Genomic DNA, 19,292 nt, shown 5'->3' on the forward strand with positions numbered 1-19,292 from the left:
CCTTGTGATTTCCTGACTGCTTTGGCCTTGCGACGATACCTCCACATTTGCTGCTGCTGGTGTCCTAACCGGTGGGCTTACTGTGAGGGAAGCAATGTAGCGTTGCTGAATACCTTCATTCTGAGCAGGTGCACCAACGGTACTAGACAACTTCTTCAAGCAGTGGTACAAGAAGAAGACTGTATCGTTCAATAAAAACACGATTTTCATGCAGGACAATGCCTCCAACTACTCCACAGCGTGGCTGGCAAGTAAAGGTCTCAAAGAAGAAAAAATAATGACATGGCCCCCTTGTTCACCTGATCTGAACCCCATAGAGAACCTGTGGTCTCTCATAAAATGTGAGATCTACAGGGAGGGAAAACAGTACACCTCCCGGAACAGTGTTTGGGAGGCTGTGGTGGCTGCTGCAAGCAATGTTGATCATAAACAGATCAAGCAACTGACAGAATCTATGGATGGAAGGCTGTTGAGTGTCATCATAAAGAAAGGTGGCTATATTGGTCACTGATTTTTTGGGGTTTTGTTTTTGCATGTCAGAAATGTATATTTCTAAATTTTGTGAAGTTTTGTGAAGTAAGATTTGAATATATTTGGTTTTTAATTAAGTTGCCTAATAATTCTGCACAGTAATAGTTACCTGCACAAACAGATATCCTCCTAAGATAGCCAAATCTAAAAAAAAACACTCCAACTTCCAAAAATATTAAGCTTTGATATTTATGAGTCTTTGGGGTTGATTGACAACATAGTTGTTGATCAATAATAAAAATAATCCTCTAAAATACAACTTGCCTAATAATACTGCACACAGTGTATTTGTATAGTTAAAAGGGAGCCTTGCAGGATTAGTCGGAGAGCTGGGCGGGACTGACTAACCACACACACCTCCCACCTATGGGGGTGGTTACAGCTAAATTATGTGACCAGGGTTTGGTCACATGGTTCAGAGTGTATGGACCTGAATGTCCACAGTGTGAAGTCCTGTGAATGGTCTGTGTTTTTTCGAATGTCCTGGAGTGGACTGGATTCCTGGAAGCACATGGTGAGGCCATGGACTGATGGCCTGTGTATTGGGAGTGCCTGGGACTGGACGTCCTGAATAGCGTATGGAGAGGTCGTATCTGCAGAGCCTGTGATGCCTACTGTGTTGGGGAAGCTACAGTTCCGTCTGCGGGTCTGGATTATCTGAAGTGCCCTGGTCACAAGAACGGTGATCCCAATTTGGCAGCTTTCCTGGGAACCAGGACTGACAGGAGTCAGTGTGTGGAGCAGGAGCTCCTGTAAGGTAACTCCAGATAAAGGGGGTTATGGGCAGAGAAATATCTGCCATTGGAAAAGACTGCTGGTGGTTTAGTGTTCCATTGATGTATATGATGAACTGTTTGTGACGCGGTTTATGAGTCCGTTTTTGTGAGAAACCGTACCTGGGTGCTTTAATCCCGTTGCCAAGCGAGTGTCCCCCAACGCACTCAGGGAGCGCTATCTCACAGTATATATATATATATATATATATATATATATATACACACACACAGTATATATATACTGTATATATTCAGACAAAAACCATCGGCCCCTACATCTAGGAGCTGAAACCATATGGGTTTCTTTAGCAATACAAGAGGCTGCTTCCTATCACCAATGTTGGCTGCAGCAGGTACAATCATTTAATCGCTACAATCCAAAACCACACTCCCCATAAAACACACAACACAGGAATCCAAAACAGTACACAAGGTCTCATCAGGGTTCTTTGTCTAACAATAATGGACCCACTTACTATGAACAAATCAAGTGATCTACTGACTCACTTACCTAAAACACATCTGGAACCAAGAAAGAAAGACAAATTCAGGTAGTGTAATAATAAAACTTGCTTTGCAAAAAAGAAAAAAAAAAAGAGCATGAACCACACATCCCAAAATCATGCGTTGATCTAAAGCCGCTAGGCAAAAATGTATATAACTGAATATGAGGTTTTCAGTTTAACATTCTGATCAGACTGTATGAAGCCCACTGCCACTTCACGGCAAACCTCGTAGTGGGTCCTACCGCCCTAACGGAGCGGAGCGGTTTGCCGTGAAGTGGCAGTGGGCTTCATACAGTCTGATCAGAATGTTAAACTGAAAACCTCATGTTCAGTATATGAATTTTTGCCTAGCGGCTTTTGATCAACGTATGATTTTGGGATGTGCGGTTCATGCTCTTTTTTTTTTTTTTTCTTTTTGTAATAATAAAACTTCTTACCTATTGCTGCAGCTTTTCCTGCATTGTCTATCTGTCCAGGCACCAGCAAAACATTTGGATCAAGCGGTCTTTTGAACTATCGAGTCCCTTTTCATTGCGCCAGGTTTTGTCATCGTCACGTATTGTGGGATGTTCAAAGAAGTTGTGTCTGCTCCAAATTAAACTGTAAAATCCAAGTACAAGTACAAAGAGAGAGAGAACCACAATGACACTATTATTTTCAGAACATAATTCTTTATTACATCATTTGATCAGTCTTTATATAGGTTATTAGTATTCATGGATTATAACAATATAATTTGCTCAGCTTATCTTTAGATATGTGCTGGCATTAGCGTACATACTTCTAATTGTCTAAATTAACACTATTGACACCCAGCTTTCAGGTCTATGTGTTTTACTACCCCAAGTTTCAGTTTCTCTGTTATTTTATAGTGGATGCTTTCCTGAAACGGAAAGTACTTGCAAGCAGCATAATACAAAGAATAGCAGGTTTACCCAGAATCCTTTGCAGTAGGCGGAGCTATGCAAATCATCTCTTTCCACCCCTGTCTAATCCACAGCGCTTGGAACCGCCAAGCGTGCAATGCTGCGGATTAGTTTCTAAATTTACACAGCCAACCAATTCCTACCTGTGGACACGTGTTTCGGGCTTTAGGCCCTCATCAGCACAGGGCTGGAATTGGTTGGCTGTATGGAGTGGGGCTCGGTGAGCAAGCGATACATATATGCTAGCCACCTTAGGGAGAGACCCAAGTTGGGCTAAATGTAGCGGGACAAAAGAGACCGAAAAGCCCTCTACTTAAAGGAAATACATAGTGGATGCTTTCCTGAAACGGAAAGTACTTGCAAGCAGCATAATACAAAGAATAGCAGGTTTACCCAGAATCCTTTGCAGTAGGCGGAGCTATGCAAATCATCTCTTTCCACCCCTGTCTAATCCACAGCGCTTGGAACCGCCAAGCGTGCAATGCTGCGGATTAGTTTCTAAATTTACACAGCCAACCAATTCCGCCTACTGCAAAGGATTCTGGGTAAACCTGCTATTCTTTGTATTATGCTGCTTGCAAGTACTTTCCGTTTCAGGAAAGCATCCACTATGTATTTCCTTTAAGTAGAGGGCTTTTCGGTCTCTTTTGTCCCACTACATTTAGCCCAACTTGGGTCTCTCCCTAAGGTGGCTAGCATATATGTATCTGTTATTTTAATGTCTTTGGACAAGACATTCCTGAGACTCCCTTATCTGATCATAGACTACATCTTGAAAGCAAGGAGAGGCATGTATAAATAAGCCAAGATGGAGTCAGGGTATATAAATATAAATCCTGCTCTCACAACTATTAGCTGGCATCACCAATTGTTTTACAGGCAATTGGACACCCGCTTCTAGCTCTAATTCATCCCAGATGTTACATGAGTAATTTTACTTCAAAAGTATTTGAGTGTAAGCTCTTTGTCCTGGAGATTTTATGGATCTTAATTTTTCTGTGAAACGGAGATATGGTAGTACGCAAATGTGGGGTATTACAGTAGCAAACAAATCTGGCCTGGGAACACATCTCTTCACCAGATCTGAATTTGTAGGTGAAAGGAATGAAGGCAAAAGATACAGCAGCACGTCCTAATTCATGCCATAACCCTCCAATGGGCAAGTTGATAAAAAATGTTTTACTCACAAACAGATACTTACAATATGACAGTTGTGCATGTAGCTGAGTAGCAAGTGATATCCCTCAATTTTGGAATCTGCCTTCTTCATATATTCTTTGATATCTGACAAACTTAGTTAATGTATGTTTCTTATATTTCCCCATTACTCTTCTTATAAAAAAAAAGATTCATTGCAATATAGAAATCCTTATAAAAAAATCACCTTCTTAAAAAAGAGAGTGGACATTGGTGCATATATATAAGGCTACGTTCACACTAGCGTTGTGCGCCGCTGCGTCGGCAACGCAACGCACAACGCACGCAAAAACACGGCAAAACGCACGCAAAAACGCTGCGTTTTGCGACGCATGCGTCGTTTTTTGCCGAAAATTGGACGCAAGAAAAATGCAACTTGTTGCGTTTTCTTGGTCCAACGCTTGCGGCAAAAAAGACGCATGCGTCGCACAACGCAACAAACAAAAACGCATGCGTCCCCCATGTTAAGTATAGGGGCGCATGACGCGTGCGTCGCCGCTGCGTCGCCCGACGCTAACCCGACGCTAGTGTGAACGTAGCCTAAACTGATACAGATGTCCTAAAAATGGCTACTACAGTCAAGTTCAGTGCAAGCAGCTTTGCTTACCAAATAACAGGTTTACTTGGCCTTCGCTGTTTAACCATTGTATAGGTAACTCGATTTACACACAGGAACACCTGCATTGGGGCGTGTTCTTAGAAGCTGATGGTCCAGACTGGCAAGAATGGTCAGGTAGAAGGGTCAAAACCAGGAGGGCAGTAATGGTACAAATTAAAAAAGGAAGACAATGCTTAGGAAACAGGCCATAATCAGAAACAAGACTAAAAGCAAGCAAAGTAGTAGCTGAAAGCACAGAGCTGAACCAGAATAGATAAAGTTTTAACTGACAATGGGAATCAGAGGTTCAGAAGTTTAAATAGAAGACAGCTCCACCAAGTCTCATAGAAGTCTAAACCGCAAGGAATTGACCCATGGCTGAGAAGCATCAAAAGTCCCAGGAATTAAACAGGACTACCTCGTCACTGCGCCACATCACCAGAAACATGAAGAATGTACTTTACTCAAAAAATATCTAAAATATGTGTGGTTACCAATTTTTTTCTATTATACTTTGACCCTATCTGGTCTTATGCCTTCACTAAATAAATGCACATGGATTACCGTATATCTTTGCTATCACTATGCATAAGAGAATTAATGGAAACTGAATTGTTGGACTATGCAATAAAATTCTTTGACACAAAATATAAAATTATCAACATTAGGAAAAATATTACTTGTATCACCATATTCCAAACAATAGTTTGTGAATCTTAATACAAATTTATTTATAGAACAATGCATTCCTAAAGGTAAACTTTTGCTGAAAGCTCATCAAGCCGCAAAATTTTCACATTCATGAAAACAACAATGTGTTAGAGTTCTAGTTCACCTTTAACAATTCACCTGCTTTTCATTACAAAATGATATTGTTAAACTACTTCAGACAGAAATTAATGAATAATTTTGTAAAATAGCAATATTATATTCAGCAGGATTCTTCTTTGGTGCATTCTTATTTGTACTGCATTGATGATTCACATTCTTATACTGTCAGTTTATTGCAAGCCGTTACCTGCCCCCTCCTAAAAATTACATTTAGCCGTCAAATGGATGCAAATGCATAGAAATTCTAGTACCAAGAAACTCAGAAAAATTGATTACGGTATTTTATTCTGATTATTCTGTATAACTATAAGGTTGTTAAACTTTATCTTCATAACTCAGGAACGTCCAGTTGAAGTCAGTGATTGGCGCAAGAATGTGGAGGCAATGTCTGGCATGGAGGGCAGAAAAAAGATGTTTGATGCTGCAAAATCCCCTAGTGGACAATAACAAGGTGAAATTCCTATGAATACCTTTTAAAGTTAAAGCAAATATTATGAATATATTACCTATGGTATGTTACTTGTTTAAAAGGATACTCTCTTCTTCTACTTTTACTAAATGGACATCTACTATATAAAGCTGAATGTGTGTGTGTGTGTGTGTGTGTATGTGTGTATGTCCGGGATTGGCATCTGCACCGTCGCAGCTACAGCCACAAAATTTTGCACAGTCACGTCTGGACCCCGAGAGCGTCATAGGCTATGTTGTGAGGCGAAATTTTAACCCCGCGCGTTCCAATTCACCAAACAATTTTGCCCCTATCTACATAATGGGGAAAAAGTGAAAGGAAAAGTGTTGGAAGCGTCGCAGCTACAGCCACAAAATTTTGCACAGTCACACGTCTGGACCCCGAGAGCGTCATAGGCTATGTTGTGAGGTGAAATTTTAACCCCGCGCTTTCCAATTCACCAAACAATTTTGCCCCTATCTACATAATGGGGAAAAAAGTGAAAGGAAAAGTGTTGGAAGCGTCGCAGCTACAGCAACAAAATTTTGCACAGTCACACGTCTGGACCCCGAGAGCTTCATAGGCTATTTTGTGAGGTAAAATTTTAACCCCGCGCTTTCCAATTCACCAAACAATTTTGCCCCTATCTACATAATGGGAAAAAATGAAAGGAAAAGTGTAGGAGGCAAATTGACAGCTGCCAGATGTGAACAAGGGGGACTTAAAGAATGAGAGCGATGGCGCCAAAGAGTATATACCGTAAAGTTGCTAAGGTGGGGCCTCGACATGGGATATTCACCACACACGGGGATATGAACACACACAAAATGCGCCACACACTACCACGTGCTTGAACACATATTACCCTCAGCACACATTTCACCACAAATACACCAACCTCGCCACATAAAAGTCAAAACACAAAAGTCGCCACTCAAAACTCGCAGAACTCGCCACATGCAAAAACTAGGCTCTTGCAAAACTCGCCACAAGTGCAAAATTCTCCTCATGAAAAACTGGCCACACGCAAAACTTGCACACGCGGAAAAATTGCCACATGCACAAAATTTGCAACACATGCAAAAGTTGCCTCACAGAAAACTTGCACATACTCAAAAGGCACCACACATAATACTCGCAACGCGCAAAACTCGCCATGCGCAAAACTTGCTGCACACAACTTGCTACACTAACCTGTCACATGTAACTCGACACACAAAAAGTTGATACACGCATGTTGCTACACAAAACTCATCTCACAAAAGTCGCTACATGCATGTCGCCACACGCAACTCAACACACACAACTTGACAAACGAAACTCGCCCTAAAACACACACAAGTCTGGTATTATCCTTCAAAAATAAAAATCTGATTAATAAGCAGACAAACTACAACAATTGCACCATATAGGAAAATCGGCAGCTGTCAGTCACATGACCTCTCTATTATGTGTATGTGTGAGCTAATATATACTGCCAGGGGGAGGGCTTCCTGTTGGCTGGGGATTTATCAGGCTGCCAATTTAGCTTACAAATACTGAGGTAAAAATACTGAGCAAATAACGTGTGAACGAGGTCTAATACAGGAGGAGATGACACAGGTATATACTATATACAGGGGAGATGACACAGATATATACTATATACAGGAGAGATGACACACAGGTATATACTATATAGAGGAGGAGATGACATATAGGTACATATACAGTGGGGCAAAAAAGTATTTAGTCAGTCAGCAATAGTGCAAGTTCCACCACTTAAAAAGATGAGAGGCGTCTGTAATTTACATCATAGGTAGACCTCAACTATGGGAGACAAACTGAGAAAAAAAAATCCAGAAAATCACATTGTCTGTTTTTTTAACATTTTATTTGCATATTATGGTGGAAAATAAGTATTTGGTCAGAAACAAACAATCAAGATTTCTGGCTCTCACAGACCTGTAACTTCTTTAAGAGTCTCCTCTTTCCTCCACTCATTACCTGTAGTAATGGCACCTGTTTAAACTTGTTATCAGTATAAAAAGACACCTGTGCACACCCTCAAACAGTCTGACTCCAAACTCCACTATGGTGAAGACCAAAGAGCTGTCAAAGGACACCAGAAACAAAATTGTAGCCCTGCACCAGGCTGGGAAGACTGAATCTGCAATAGCCAACCAGCTTGGAGTGAAGAAATCAACAGTGGGAGCAATAATTAGAAAATGGAAGACATACAAGACCACTGATAATCTCCCTCAATCTGGGGCTCCACACAAAATCCCACCCCGTGGGGTCAGAATGATCACAAGAATGGTGAGCAAAAATCCAGAACCACGCGGGGGGACCTAGTGAATGAACTGCAGAGAGCTGGGACCAATGTAACAAGGCCTACCATAAGTAACACACTACGCCACCATGGACTCAGATCCTGCAGTGCCAGACGTGTCCCACTGCTTAAGCCAGTACATGTCCGGGCCCGTCTGAAGTTTGCTAGAGAGCATTTGGATGATCCAGAGGAGTTTTGGGAGAATGTCCTATGGTCTGATGAAACCAAACTGGAACTGTTTGGTAGAAACACAACTTGTCGTGTTTGGAGGAAAAAGAATACTGAGTTGCATCCATGAAACACCATACCTACTGTAAAGCATGGTGGTGGAAACATCATGCTTTGGGGCTGTTTCTCTGCAAAGGGGCCAGGACGACTGATCCGGGTACATGAAAGAATGAATGGGGCCATGTATCGTGAGATTTTGAGTGCAAACCTCCTTCCATCAGCAAGGGCATTGAAGATGAAACGTGGCTGGGTCTTTCAACATGACAATGATCCAAAGCACACCGCCAGGACAACGAAGGAGTGGCTTCGTAAGAAGCATTTCAAGGTCCTGGAGTGGCCTAGCCAGTCTCCAGATCTCAACCCTATAGAAAACCTTTGGAGGGAGTTGAAAGTCCGTGTTGCCAAGCGAAAAGCCAAAAACATCACTGCTCTAGAGGAGATCTGCATGGAGGAATGGGCCAACATACCAACAACAGTGTGTGGCAACCTTGTGAAGACTTACAGAAAAAGTTTGACCTCTGTCATTGCCAACAAAGGATATATTACAAAGTATTGAGATGAAATTTTGTTTCTGACCAAATACTTATTTTCCACCATAATATGCAAATAAAATGTTAAAAAAACAGACAATGTGATTTTCTGGATTTTTTTTCTCAGTTTGTCTCCCATAGTTGAGGTCTACCTATGATGTAAATTACAGACGCCTCTCATCTTTTTAAGTGGTGGAACTTGCACTATTGCTGACTGACTAAATACTTTTTTGCCCCACTGTATATACAGGAGGAGATGACATACAGGTATATACTATATACAGGAGGAGATGACATACAGGTATATGCTATATATAGAAGATGACATGCAGGTATATACTATATGCAGGAGGAGATGACACTCAGATATATACTGTATACAGGGGAGATGACACACAGGTATATACTATATACAGGAGGAGATGACATACAGGTATATGCTATATATAGAAGATGACATGCAGGTATATACTATATACAGGGGAGATGACACACAGGTATATACTATATACAGGAGGAGATGACATACAGGTATATACTATATATAGAAGGAGATGACATTCAGGTATATACTATATATAGGGGAGATGACACACAGCAGGTATATACTATATACAGGGGAGATGACATACAGGTATATACTATATACAGGAGATGACATACAGATGTATACTATATATAAGGGAGATGACAAACCTGTATATACTGAGGTGATGAGGTGAAAATGAGAGGTGTGAGGTGAAAATGAAAAGGTGTGAGTGCAAAATGAGAGAAGTGAGGAAAAATAGTGGAGTGATCAGAAAATGACAGATGTGAGGTTGAAATGACAAGTGTTAGGGGGGAATGAGAGGCGTGAGGGAGAAAATGAGAGGTGTGAGGGAGAAAATGAGAGATGTGAGGGGGAAAATGAAAGATGTGATTGTGAAAATGAGAGGCGTGATGGGAAAATAAGAGAAGTGAGGTGTTATAACTAACCACAGATATTTACTATGCCCAGGCAACGCCGGGCTCTTAAGCTAGTCTTGAATAAAATTAAACTTAAATTTTAATACCAGCCCCATTTACGCATCATTTTTGTCCACCATATGCAAGTCTTTACTTACCATATATACTCAAGTATACGCCGACCCGAGTATAGGCTGAGGCACCTAATTTTGCCACGGAAAACTGGGTAAGCTTATTGACTCGAGTATAAGCTGGGTATGCATTGTGCCCTCATCCTTTTTCTGCTATGCATGGCTCCCCGTTCCTGTCCTGGTATGCATGGCTCACCCCCATCCTGTCCTGGTATGTATGGCCCACCCCGTCCTGTCCTGGTGTGCATGGCTCACCCCCATCCTGTGCATGCTTGGCTCCCCCCTCCCATCATTATATGCATGGCTCCCCCGCTCCCATCGTTGTATGCGTGGCTCCCCCCATCCCGGTATGCATGCTTCCTATTCCAAAAAACTCCCCATCATACTCACCCTCCTTCGCGCCGTCTCACGTGGCACCGCCCATTAAAGTAACGAATATGCGCTCCTTGCCTATGGGAGTGGAGACGCATGCATATTCATTACCTTAATGAGCAGGGCCACGTGATCGCTCAGCACAGGAAGAGCTACTGTTGCCGGGACTATCGAGATGCTCCGAGGGCATGCTGGAGGGTGAGTATGATGTCTTCTGGAAGTCGGCGGCTGCAGCTGTCACTGTGCGCTATAAGAGAAATTAATATTCATTTCTCTTTAGCAGCTGCACAGTTGCAGCTACATCCGCCGGCTCCTGCCGCTCTCCCGCCGCTCTCCCTCTCCCGCCGGCTTACTGGGCAATGACTTGTGTATAAGGCGAGGGGTGTGTTTTCAGCAAAAAAAAATATGCTGAAAAACTTGGCCTATACTGTACATGAGTATATACGGTATTATTTTATTGCAGACTATCATTTCACCTCCACACTTGCAATTCCTATTCTGATATAATATAGGAAAGCCACATATTCAGACATATAGTTGTGACCAAAAGTTTTGCATTTTTTAAAGTGTGATTACTTCTGTCTAGTTGTTGTGATGCCTATTTCCCTGGTAATGAATTAAAGTGCATGAAGCTGTCATCATGCAAAACCTTAATTTTAACCAAAATGCTTTAGAATCTAAGTATGTTCATTTAACTAAAGAAAACTGACTGCCAAAACTTTTGCATATACCATTTATTGGTCACAACATAGAGAGTAGTTCATTATTTTCAATGCCATAACTTAGTATTTTGTAGCATATCCTCTTGTTTTAATTACTGCACAAAACCGAAGGGGCATTGAAGCCACTAGGGTATAGTGTAGCAAGGATACTAGTGATGGGCGAGCACTAAAATCCTGGGGTGCTTGTTGCTCTGGTCGAGCAAATTGGAATGCTCGGATGCTCGACCCGATCAACGAGCCCAATGTAAGTCTATGGAACTCAAGCATTTTACCTAACAGATTGAACTTGGATTCATCCAACCACAACACCTTAGACCAATCTGTTGCCTTCCGTTGGCAGTGTTCTTTGGCAAAGTCAAGTTGGACCTTCCAGTTCTTTGCAGGGATGAAAGGCTTCTTTACTGCAACTTGTGCATTGAACCCTACTGCTCTTAGCCGTTGCACCACTACTTTGGCCATTCACTTTGAACCCATATTTTTCATTCAGTTCATGCAAAAGTTTTACAGCACTTTTATGGACATAAGATACTGACTTTTTCTTAATAATATGATACATTTTGAAGAATGTTTTCTGTGGTTGTCCGCTTCTAGGTTTATCAGCTGTTCCATAACCTTCTCTTTCTTTATTATATGTTACACTTGACTCTGAAAGCAGTTGAATTCCACCCCTCTTTTTGGCATTTGCCTGACTTCATTCTCAGAATAATAAGCTTTGTGACACCTGGTGATATATTTGACAGACACAAAAAATTTTTAGGCACAATTCGACTGCCCATTACAAAATTTGCAAAATGTTTAGTCCCAGCAAATGTGGAAAACTAACACATAAAGGAATAAAACAATGTCAAACACAATTTTTATCCTTATAGCTGACAACCATTTGCTTCCGGTTTACTAAAACCTCCAAAAAAAAAAATAGCATCACAGCAAGCAGACAGAAGTATTCACACTTTTTAAAAAATGCAAAACTTTTGGTCACTATGTATGTAATTCTCCATTACTGTTTAAAACAATTCAGGCTTAAAGGGAACCTGTCACCCCCAAAATGGAAGGTGAGCTAAGCCCACTGGAATCAGGGGCTTATCTACAGCATTCTGTAATGCTGTAGATAAGCCCCCAATGTATCCTGAAAGATGAGAAAAAGAGGTTATATTATACTCACCCAGGGGCGTTCCCACTGTGGTCCGGTCTGATGGGCGTCGCGGTCCAGTCCGGGGCCTCCCATATTCATAGGATGACGTCCTCTTCTTGTCTTCATGCTGCGACTCCGGCGCAGGCGTACTTTGTCTGCCCTGTTGAGGGCAGAGCAAAGTACTGCAGTGCGCAGGCGCCGGGCCTCTCTGACCTTTCACAGCGCCTGCGCACTGGAGTACTTTGCTCTGCAAAGAAGAAGAGGACAAGAAGAGGACATGATCGTAAGAAGATGGGAGGTCCTGGACCGGACCGCGACGCCCATCGTACCGGGACTGCCCCTGGGTGAGTATAATCTAACCTCTTTTTCTCATCTTTCAGATTACATGATGCCGGTGGGCTTAGCTCAACTTCCATTTTGGGGGGTGACAGGTTCCCTTTAAAAAGGCAGTCACTATCACTACAGACATAACTCTGTGTCACGATCCATTTTTGGATTTGTGGCAGCTCTGGTTCCACTTAGATTAAAACTTTTTCCTTTTGGACTATCGGGGGTTAATGCCAGTCTCTCTCTTCTGGCTATCTGATGTTACTGCAGTGCTGCTGGGTCAGCTGATGCAGGTGGTGACCACTCCCACCATCCTTCAAAAGGTCACCTGATGCACCTGCTGACTGTTAGTGATAGGACAATCTTCAACAACCAAGCCTGAGTGAGGAGCTCTCTGGGTACAGTGGTGCTTCTGCTGGGTTCATTACTCCGGTGCATTTATTCTGCTGTGCGGTGCTTTGCAGCTAGTGCCCATAACCGGCCAGTGCACTAGCCAGTTAGGTGACAGTTAGGGAAAGAGGTATCCTGACGGTGGCGGGGGAAAGGACCCACATAGGGCATTAGGGGAGTACAGGGTCAGGCTCAGGTTTGAGCTCAGGTGGTGTCCATTCCCTACGGGTACGGCCTTCCTCTCACCTTTTCCATCCCGTTTTGTTTGTGAGTTGTGCCGTCTGTTGACCGACCACCCGTTGGGTCTGGTCATTCCGTGACACTCTGAGCTCAGTTTATTTGTTTATTTAAATGTTCATTTATTATACCATGTCTTTTTTGTGTGTGCATATACTTGTGTTTCTTCAGAAACTTTGTTATACCATGCCTGAGGAAGATTGCTTTGTAATATACCCTATATACTCGAGAATAAGCCGACCCGAGTATAAGCCGAGACAACTAATTTTACCACAAAAAACTGGGAAAACTTAATGACTCGAGTATAAGCCTAGGGTGGAAAGTGCAGCAGCTACCTGTAAATGTCAAAAATAAAAATAGATACTAATAAAAGTAAAATTATTTGAGACATCAGTAGGTTAAGTGTTTTTGAATATTCATATTGAATCAGGAGCCCCATATAATGCTCCATACAGTTCATGATGGGCCCCATAAGATGCTTCATATTAAAATATGCCCCATATAATGCTGCACAAATGTTGATTATGACCCCATAAGATGCTCCATACAGACATTTGCCCCATATAATGCTGAACAAATGCTGATTATGTCCCCATAAGATGCTCCATACAGACATTTGCCCCATGCAATGCTGCACAAATGCTGATTATGGCCCCATAAGATGCTCCATAGACACATTTGCCCATATAATGCTGCAAAAATGCTGATTATGGCCCCATAAGATGCTCCATAGACACATTTGCCCCATATAATGCTGCACAAATGCTGATTATGGCCCCATAAGATGCTCCATACAGACATTTGCCCCATATAATGCTGCACAAATGCTGATTATGGCCCCATAAGATGCTCCATACAGACATTTGCCCCATATAATGCTCCACAAATGCTGATTATGGCCCCATAAGATGCGCCATAGACACATTTGCCCCGTATAATGCTCCACAAATGCTGAATATGGCCTCATAAGATGCTCCATAGAGATATTTGCCCCATATAATGCCGCACAAATGCTCAGGTCCCCGGCACTTGCTATAGTCACCTTTCCCCGTTCCACCGCTGGGCGCCGCTGTGTCTTCTGCGTCCTCTGCACTGAAGTTCAGGCAGAGGGCAGCACGCACACTAATCAGGTCATCGTGCCCTCTGACCTGAGCGTCACTGCTGAGGACACGGAAGACGGAGCGGCGGTGGAACGCGGACAGGTGAATATCGCGCAAGGTCCCTGCTATACTCACCTGCTCCTGGCGCGGTCCCTGCACATCCCTGGTTCTCCGCGCGCTGGCAGCTTCTGTGTTGAGCGGTCACATGGTACCGCTCATTACAGTAATGAATATGTGGCTCCACCCCTATGGGAGTGGAGTCGGGTCCATATTCATTACTGTAATGAGCGGTACCATGTGACCGCTCAACGCTGGAAGAAGCTGCCGGCACCCGCAGAACCAGGGACGTGCAGGAACCGCGCCAGGAGCAGGTGAGTATGATTAGACAGCTGCCGCTCCCCCACCCCTGCCGACCCCTGGAAATGACTCGAGTATAAGCCGAGAGGGGCAATTTCAGCCTAAAAAATGGGCTGAAATTCTCGGCTTATACTCAAGTATATACGGTAATTTATTTCATTTTTGCTAGCCATTAAAAGGTATCATAACTACAAGATTATCTTGTTTTTCACACTGAGTACATTATACAGGCATAACAACATATTTCTAGACTACTGTGTATGCCCAAAGCCAGTGTGTGTTAAATTAGTGAAACCAAATAGAACCCAGGACTGTGGATTCTGTATGTCCATAGCATAAAATGTCTGCTGGCACATGCAAGAAATCTTGCAAACAAAATGAATAAACTATAGACTCTTATGTCTGTACAGAATACAATGTAGTGGGCATAATGGAAACAAAATCAGCAAGGGATCAAATAATTATTTCCCTCACTGTATGTATATATATATATATATATATATATATATATATATATATATATATTGTAGCATGGCTAAAGGGTGTGTAGTCGACGGGAGGTATGTGACACATAGGTGGCTTGTCGCTGTGATGTAGTCCAGAGTGTTTTCATTATTTCACATAACCATGTATATATATATATATATATATATATATATATATATATATATATATATATATATATATATATATATATATATATATATACATATATATATGTGTTTCAGGACCTGTGGTGATGTCAGACCACATGTCAAATCATGTGATGGATTCCTGGGTGTGGTTAGCTCTATATAAGACAGGCTAATGCTTTACACAGCAGATATGTGTGGAGGTGAAACCCTCCTGAGTGTGTTAAGGCTCCAGGACTGAGCCTGAAGGACTGGACACTTGCTTTTCTTCCCTGAGCCAAAGGATATTTGTTTTCTCTTATTTTTGCCATGTGGTTTATGAAGCAATAAACCCTGTGAACTTTTAAAGGAACGTGCCTCCTGAGTGTCAGCCGTCGCACCTGTGTGAGTGAAATCCCTACAATATGTATATATATATAAAATATATATATAAAAATCAGATTGTACTTGCATGACTCTCGCATGACTGTTACATTACACTCGTGTGACTCTTGGCAGGGAGACTCAGACCGATTTTTCCTACATTTAGGGCTCATTTTCACTTGCGATGAAATTGGACGAATGCAATCTGATTAAAAATCAGATTGCATTCGGACCATGTTGTTCTATCATTTGTGTGTTCATCTGTGTTTTTTTTTCCAGCTCAGATCGGATCACGATCAGACCGGAAAAAACTTGCAGCATGCTGCAATTGTAATAAGAAATCGCACCACATACTGCAATAAAAGTCAGTGGGTGCAAGGCAAAAAAAATTTCTCTCTCGTACCATGCGAATGCTGTCCGATTTTTACACACCAATCTCCTTGGAAAAGCCGGCAATTCATGTGCCGCGAACAGTAAAATCACCGAGTGACAGGTTAGAATAGACAGGGCCGTATTTAGAGTTTATGCTGCCTTAGGCACTTTTAGTGCTGCTTCCCCCATTGGTGAGTATGACACTATCGGCAGTGAGTTTTTCAAAAATTGCTGATGTGAAAAGTAGCCTTTTTCAGCAGATCCAGCAGTTTTTCCACATCTGCCACGTAACGAATCACTTACGGCAACAGTGTGTTCGGCCACATTCATTCCCTATGGGACTTGCGAACATGTGCGGCACTTGCGGTTTTGCAGCAATCCGGCAAATGCGGTACCTGCAGCAATGGGCATGTGCCGCATGTGCCGCATGTGCCGCACATGTCCGCAAGAAGCCATCACTACCGGTCCCTGCACCTTGCTAGATCATCCCTAACCATCCCTCTCTGAACTAAAAATACACTATAAGGCTTTAGAAAAAACAATTACCTGACATATACCTATGATAATGAGGGCTCCAGGCTACGGCGTAGACTAGGAAGGTCAGTCTCGGGGTCTCCATTCTCTCTGTGCACACCCTCAGTCCCTGCCTCACTGCCTGCACTGTGCACAGACATCCCTCCACCAGTATCGGTAATCACTGCATGCAGTAGTATACCGGCAGAGGTGTATGTCGGTTTTCTGGCACGCAGGGAAATAATTTATTTTGGACCCCACCCCCCCCAGCACATATGCGAATTGCACACTTAGTCATGTATCGACGAGCTCCTCTCCCTAATGCTCTCAATGTTCAGTGAAAAACTGAGAGAAGCAGAAGAGAAACTCGTTGTCACAGGACCACAAGTATGAAAGTCGCATGTGAGTGAAGAATCCATGTGATGACTACTGGAACCTGCAGAGCTGAATCCTTACATTGCAGGCTTCTGAAATCTCACAACTAATGCACTGCACACTTTTAGGATTCTCCCTTGCCGGTGGACAGTCATGTCAGCACAAGCATGTGATTTGTATACTTCTGACCACATTCCGACTAGACGTGCCCGGCCTCACTCTGTTCATTTTCATTGAGTGGGGCCACACATGTCTAGTCAGTACATGACCGCATGTATGTAAATCGCCAGCGTGAGAGAATTCTGACAGCGTGCAGGGCGCACTGTTAGAATTCAGAAGTCTGCAGTCACATAGAATGTCAGTATCTCAAAAAACATTTACATCCAGGTACCTTATAGATGACTGTTGTGATAAGGTAATTCAGTACCACAATGGACATAGAAGTCAGAGCACATACAGTGACCTGACTATAACCCAAAAACATAGAACGAGCTCTGAGACGTGGGAACTCTGCTGACCGCAATCCCTAATCCTCTCCAACCACACTAGAGGCAACCGTGGATTGCGCCTAACGCTCCCTATGCAACTCGGCACAGCCTGAGAAACTAGCTAGCCTGAAGATAGAAAATAAGCCTACCTTGCCTCAGAGAAATACCCCAAAGGAAAAGGCAGCCCCCACATATAATGACTGTGAGTAAGATGAAAAGACAAACGTAGAGATGAAATAGATTTAGCAAAGTGAGGCCCGACTTTCTGAACAGAGCGAGGATAGGAAAGGTAACTTTGCGGTCAACACAAAACCCTACAAACAACCACGCAAAGGGGGCAAAAAGACCCTCCGTACCGAACTAACGGCACGTAGGTACACCCTCTGCGTCCCAGAGCTTCCAGCAAGCAAGAAAAAACAAATAGCAAGCTGGACAGAAAAAACAGCAAACAAAATAGCAAAAGCGGAACTAGCTATGCAGAGCAGCAGGCCACAGGAACGATCCAGGAGGAAACAGGTCCAATACTAGAACATTGACTGGAGGCCAGGATCAAAGCACCAGGTGGAGTTAAATAGAGCAGCACCCAACGACTTCCCCACATCACCTGAGGAAGGAAACTCAGAAGCCGCAGTACCACTCTCCTCCACCAACGGAAGCTCATAGAGAGAATCAGCCGAAGTACCACTTGTGACCACAGGAGGGAGCTCTGCCACAGAATTCACAACAGTACCCCCCCCCTTGAGGAAGGGTCACCGAACCCTCACCAGAGCCCCCAGGACGACCAGGATGAGCCATATGAAAGGCACTAACAAGATCGGGAGCATGGACATCAGAGGCAAAGACCCAGGAATTATCTTCCTGAGCATAACCCTTCCACTTAACCAGATACTGGAGTTTCCGTCTTGAAACACGAGAATCCAAAATCTTCTCCACAATATAATCCAACTCCCCCTCCACCAAAACCGGGGCAGGAGGATCAACAGATGGAACCATCGGTGCCACGTATCTTCGCAACAATGACCTATGGAATACGTTATGGATGGAAAAAGAATCTGGAAGGGTCAAACGAAAAGACACAGGATTAAGAACCTCAGAAATCCTATACGGACCAATGAAACGAGGTTTAAACTTAGGAGAGGAAACCTTCATAGGAATATGACGAGAAGACAACCAAACCAAATCCCCAACACGAAGTCGGGGACCCACACAGCGTCTGCGATTAGCGAAACGCTGAGCCTTCTCCTGGGACAAGGTCAAATTGTCCACCACATGAGTCCAAATCTGCTGCAACCTGTCCACCACAGTATCCACACCAGGACAGTCCGAAAACTCAACCTGCCCAGAAGAGAAACGAGGGTGGAATCCAGAGTTGCAGAAAAACGGCGAAACCAAGGTAGCCGAGCTGGCCCGATTGTTAAGGGCGAACTCAGCCAAAGGCAAAAAGGACACCCAGTCATCCTGATCAGCAGAAACAAAGCATCTCAGATATGTTTCCAAGGTCTGATTGGTTCGTTCGGTCTGGCCATTAGTCTGAGGATGGAAAGCCGAGGAAAAAGACAAGTCAATGCCCATCCTAGCACAAAAGGCTCGCCAAAACCTCGAAACAAACTGGGAACCTCTGTCAGAAACGATATTCTCTGGAATGCCATGTAAACGAACCACATGCTGGAAGAACAATGGCACCAAATCAGAGGAGGAAGGTTATTTAGACAAGGGCACCAAATGGACCATCTTAGAGAAGCGATCACAAACCACCCAAATGACTGACATTTTTTGAGAGACGGGAAGATCTGAAATAAAATCCATAGAGATATGTGTCCAAGGCCCCTTCGGGACCGGCAAGGGCAAAAGCAACCCACTGGCACGAGAACAGCAGGGCTTAGCCCGAGCACAAATCCCACAGGACTGCACAAAAGAACGCACATCCCGCGACAGAGATGGCCACCAAAAGGAT

The 19,292-nt window shown here is 43.2% G+C and overlaps 1 protein-coding gene across 1 annotated transcript in view; it reads left to right on the plus strand.

The window, feature by feature from the left end:
• LOC138681691 (troponin I, slow skeletal muscle-like) overlaps positions 1-19,292 on the plus strand; it is a 222,174-nt gene that overhangs the window by 188,936 nt on the left and 13,946 nt on the right. Inside the window, exon 6 of the mRNA XM_069769452.1 lies at positions 5,705-5,816. Coding sequence (XP_069625553.1) covers positions 5,705-5,812 — 108 coding nt within the window. The 3' untranslated portion in view covers positions 5,813-5,816. The remainder of the gene's footprint in view (positions 1-5,704; positions 5,817-19,292) is intronic.

Source organism: Ranitomeya imitator, chromosome 5, assembly GCF_032444005.1.
Source record: "Ranitomeya imitator isolate aRanImi1 chromosome 5, aRanImi1.pri, whole genome shotgun sequence".
NCBI classification, from domain to species: domain Eukaryota; kingdom Metazoa; phylum Chordata; class Amphibia; order Anura; family Dendrobatidae; genus Ranitomeya; species Ranitomeya imitator.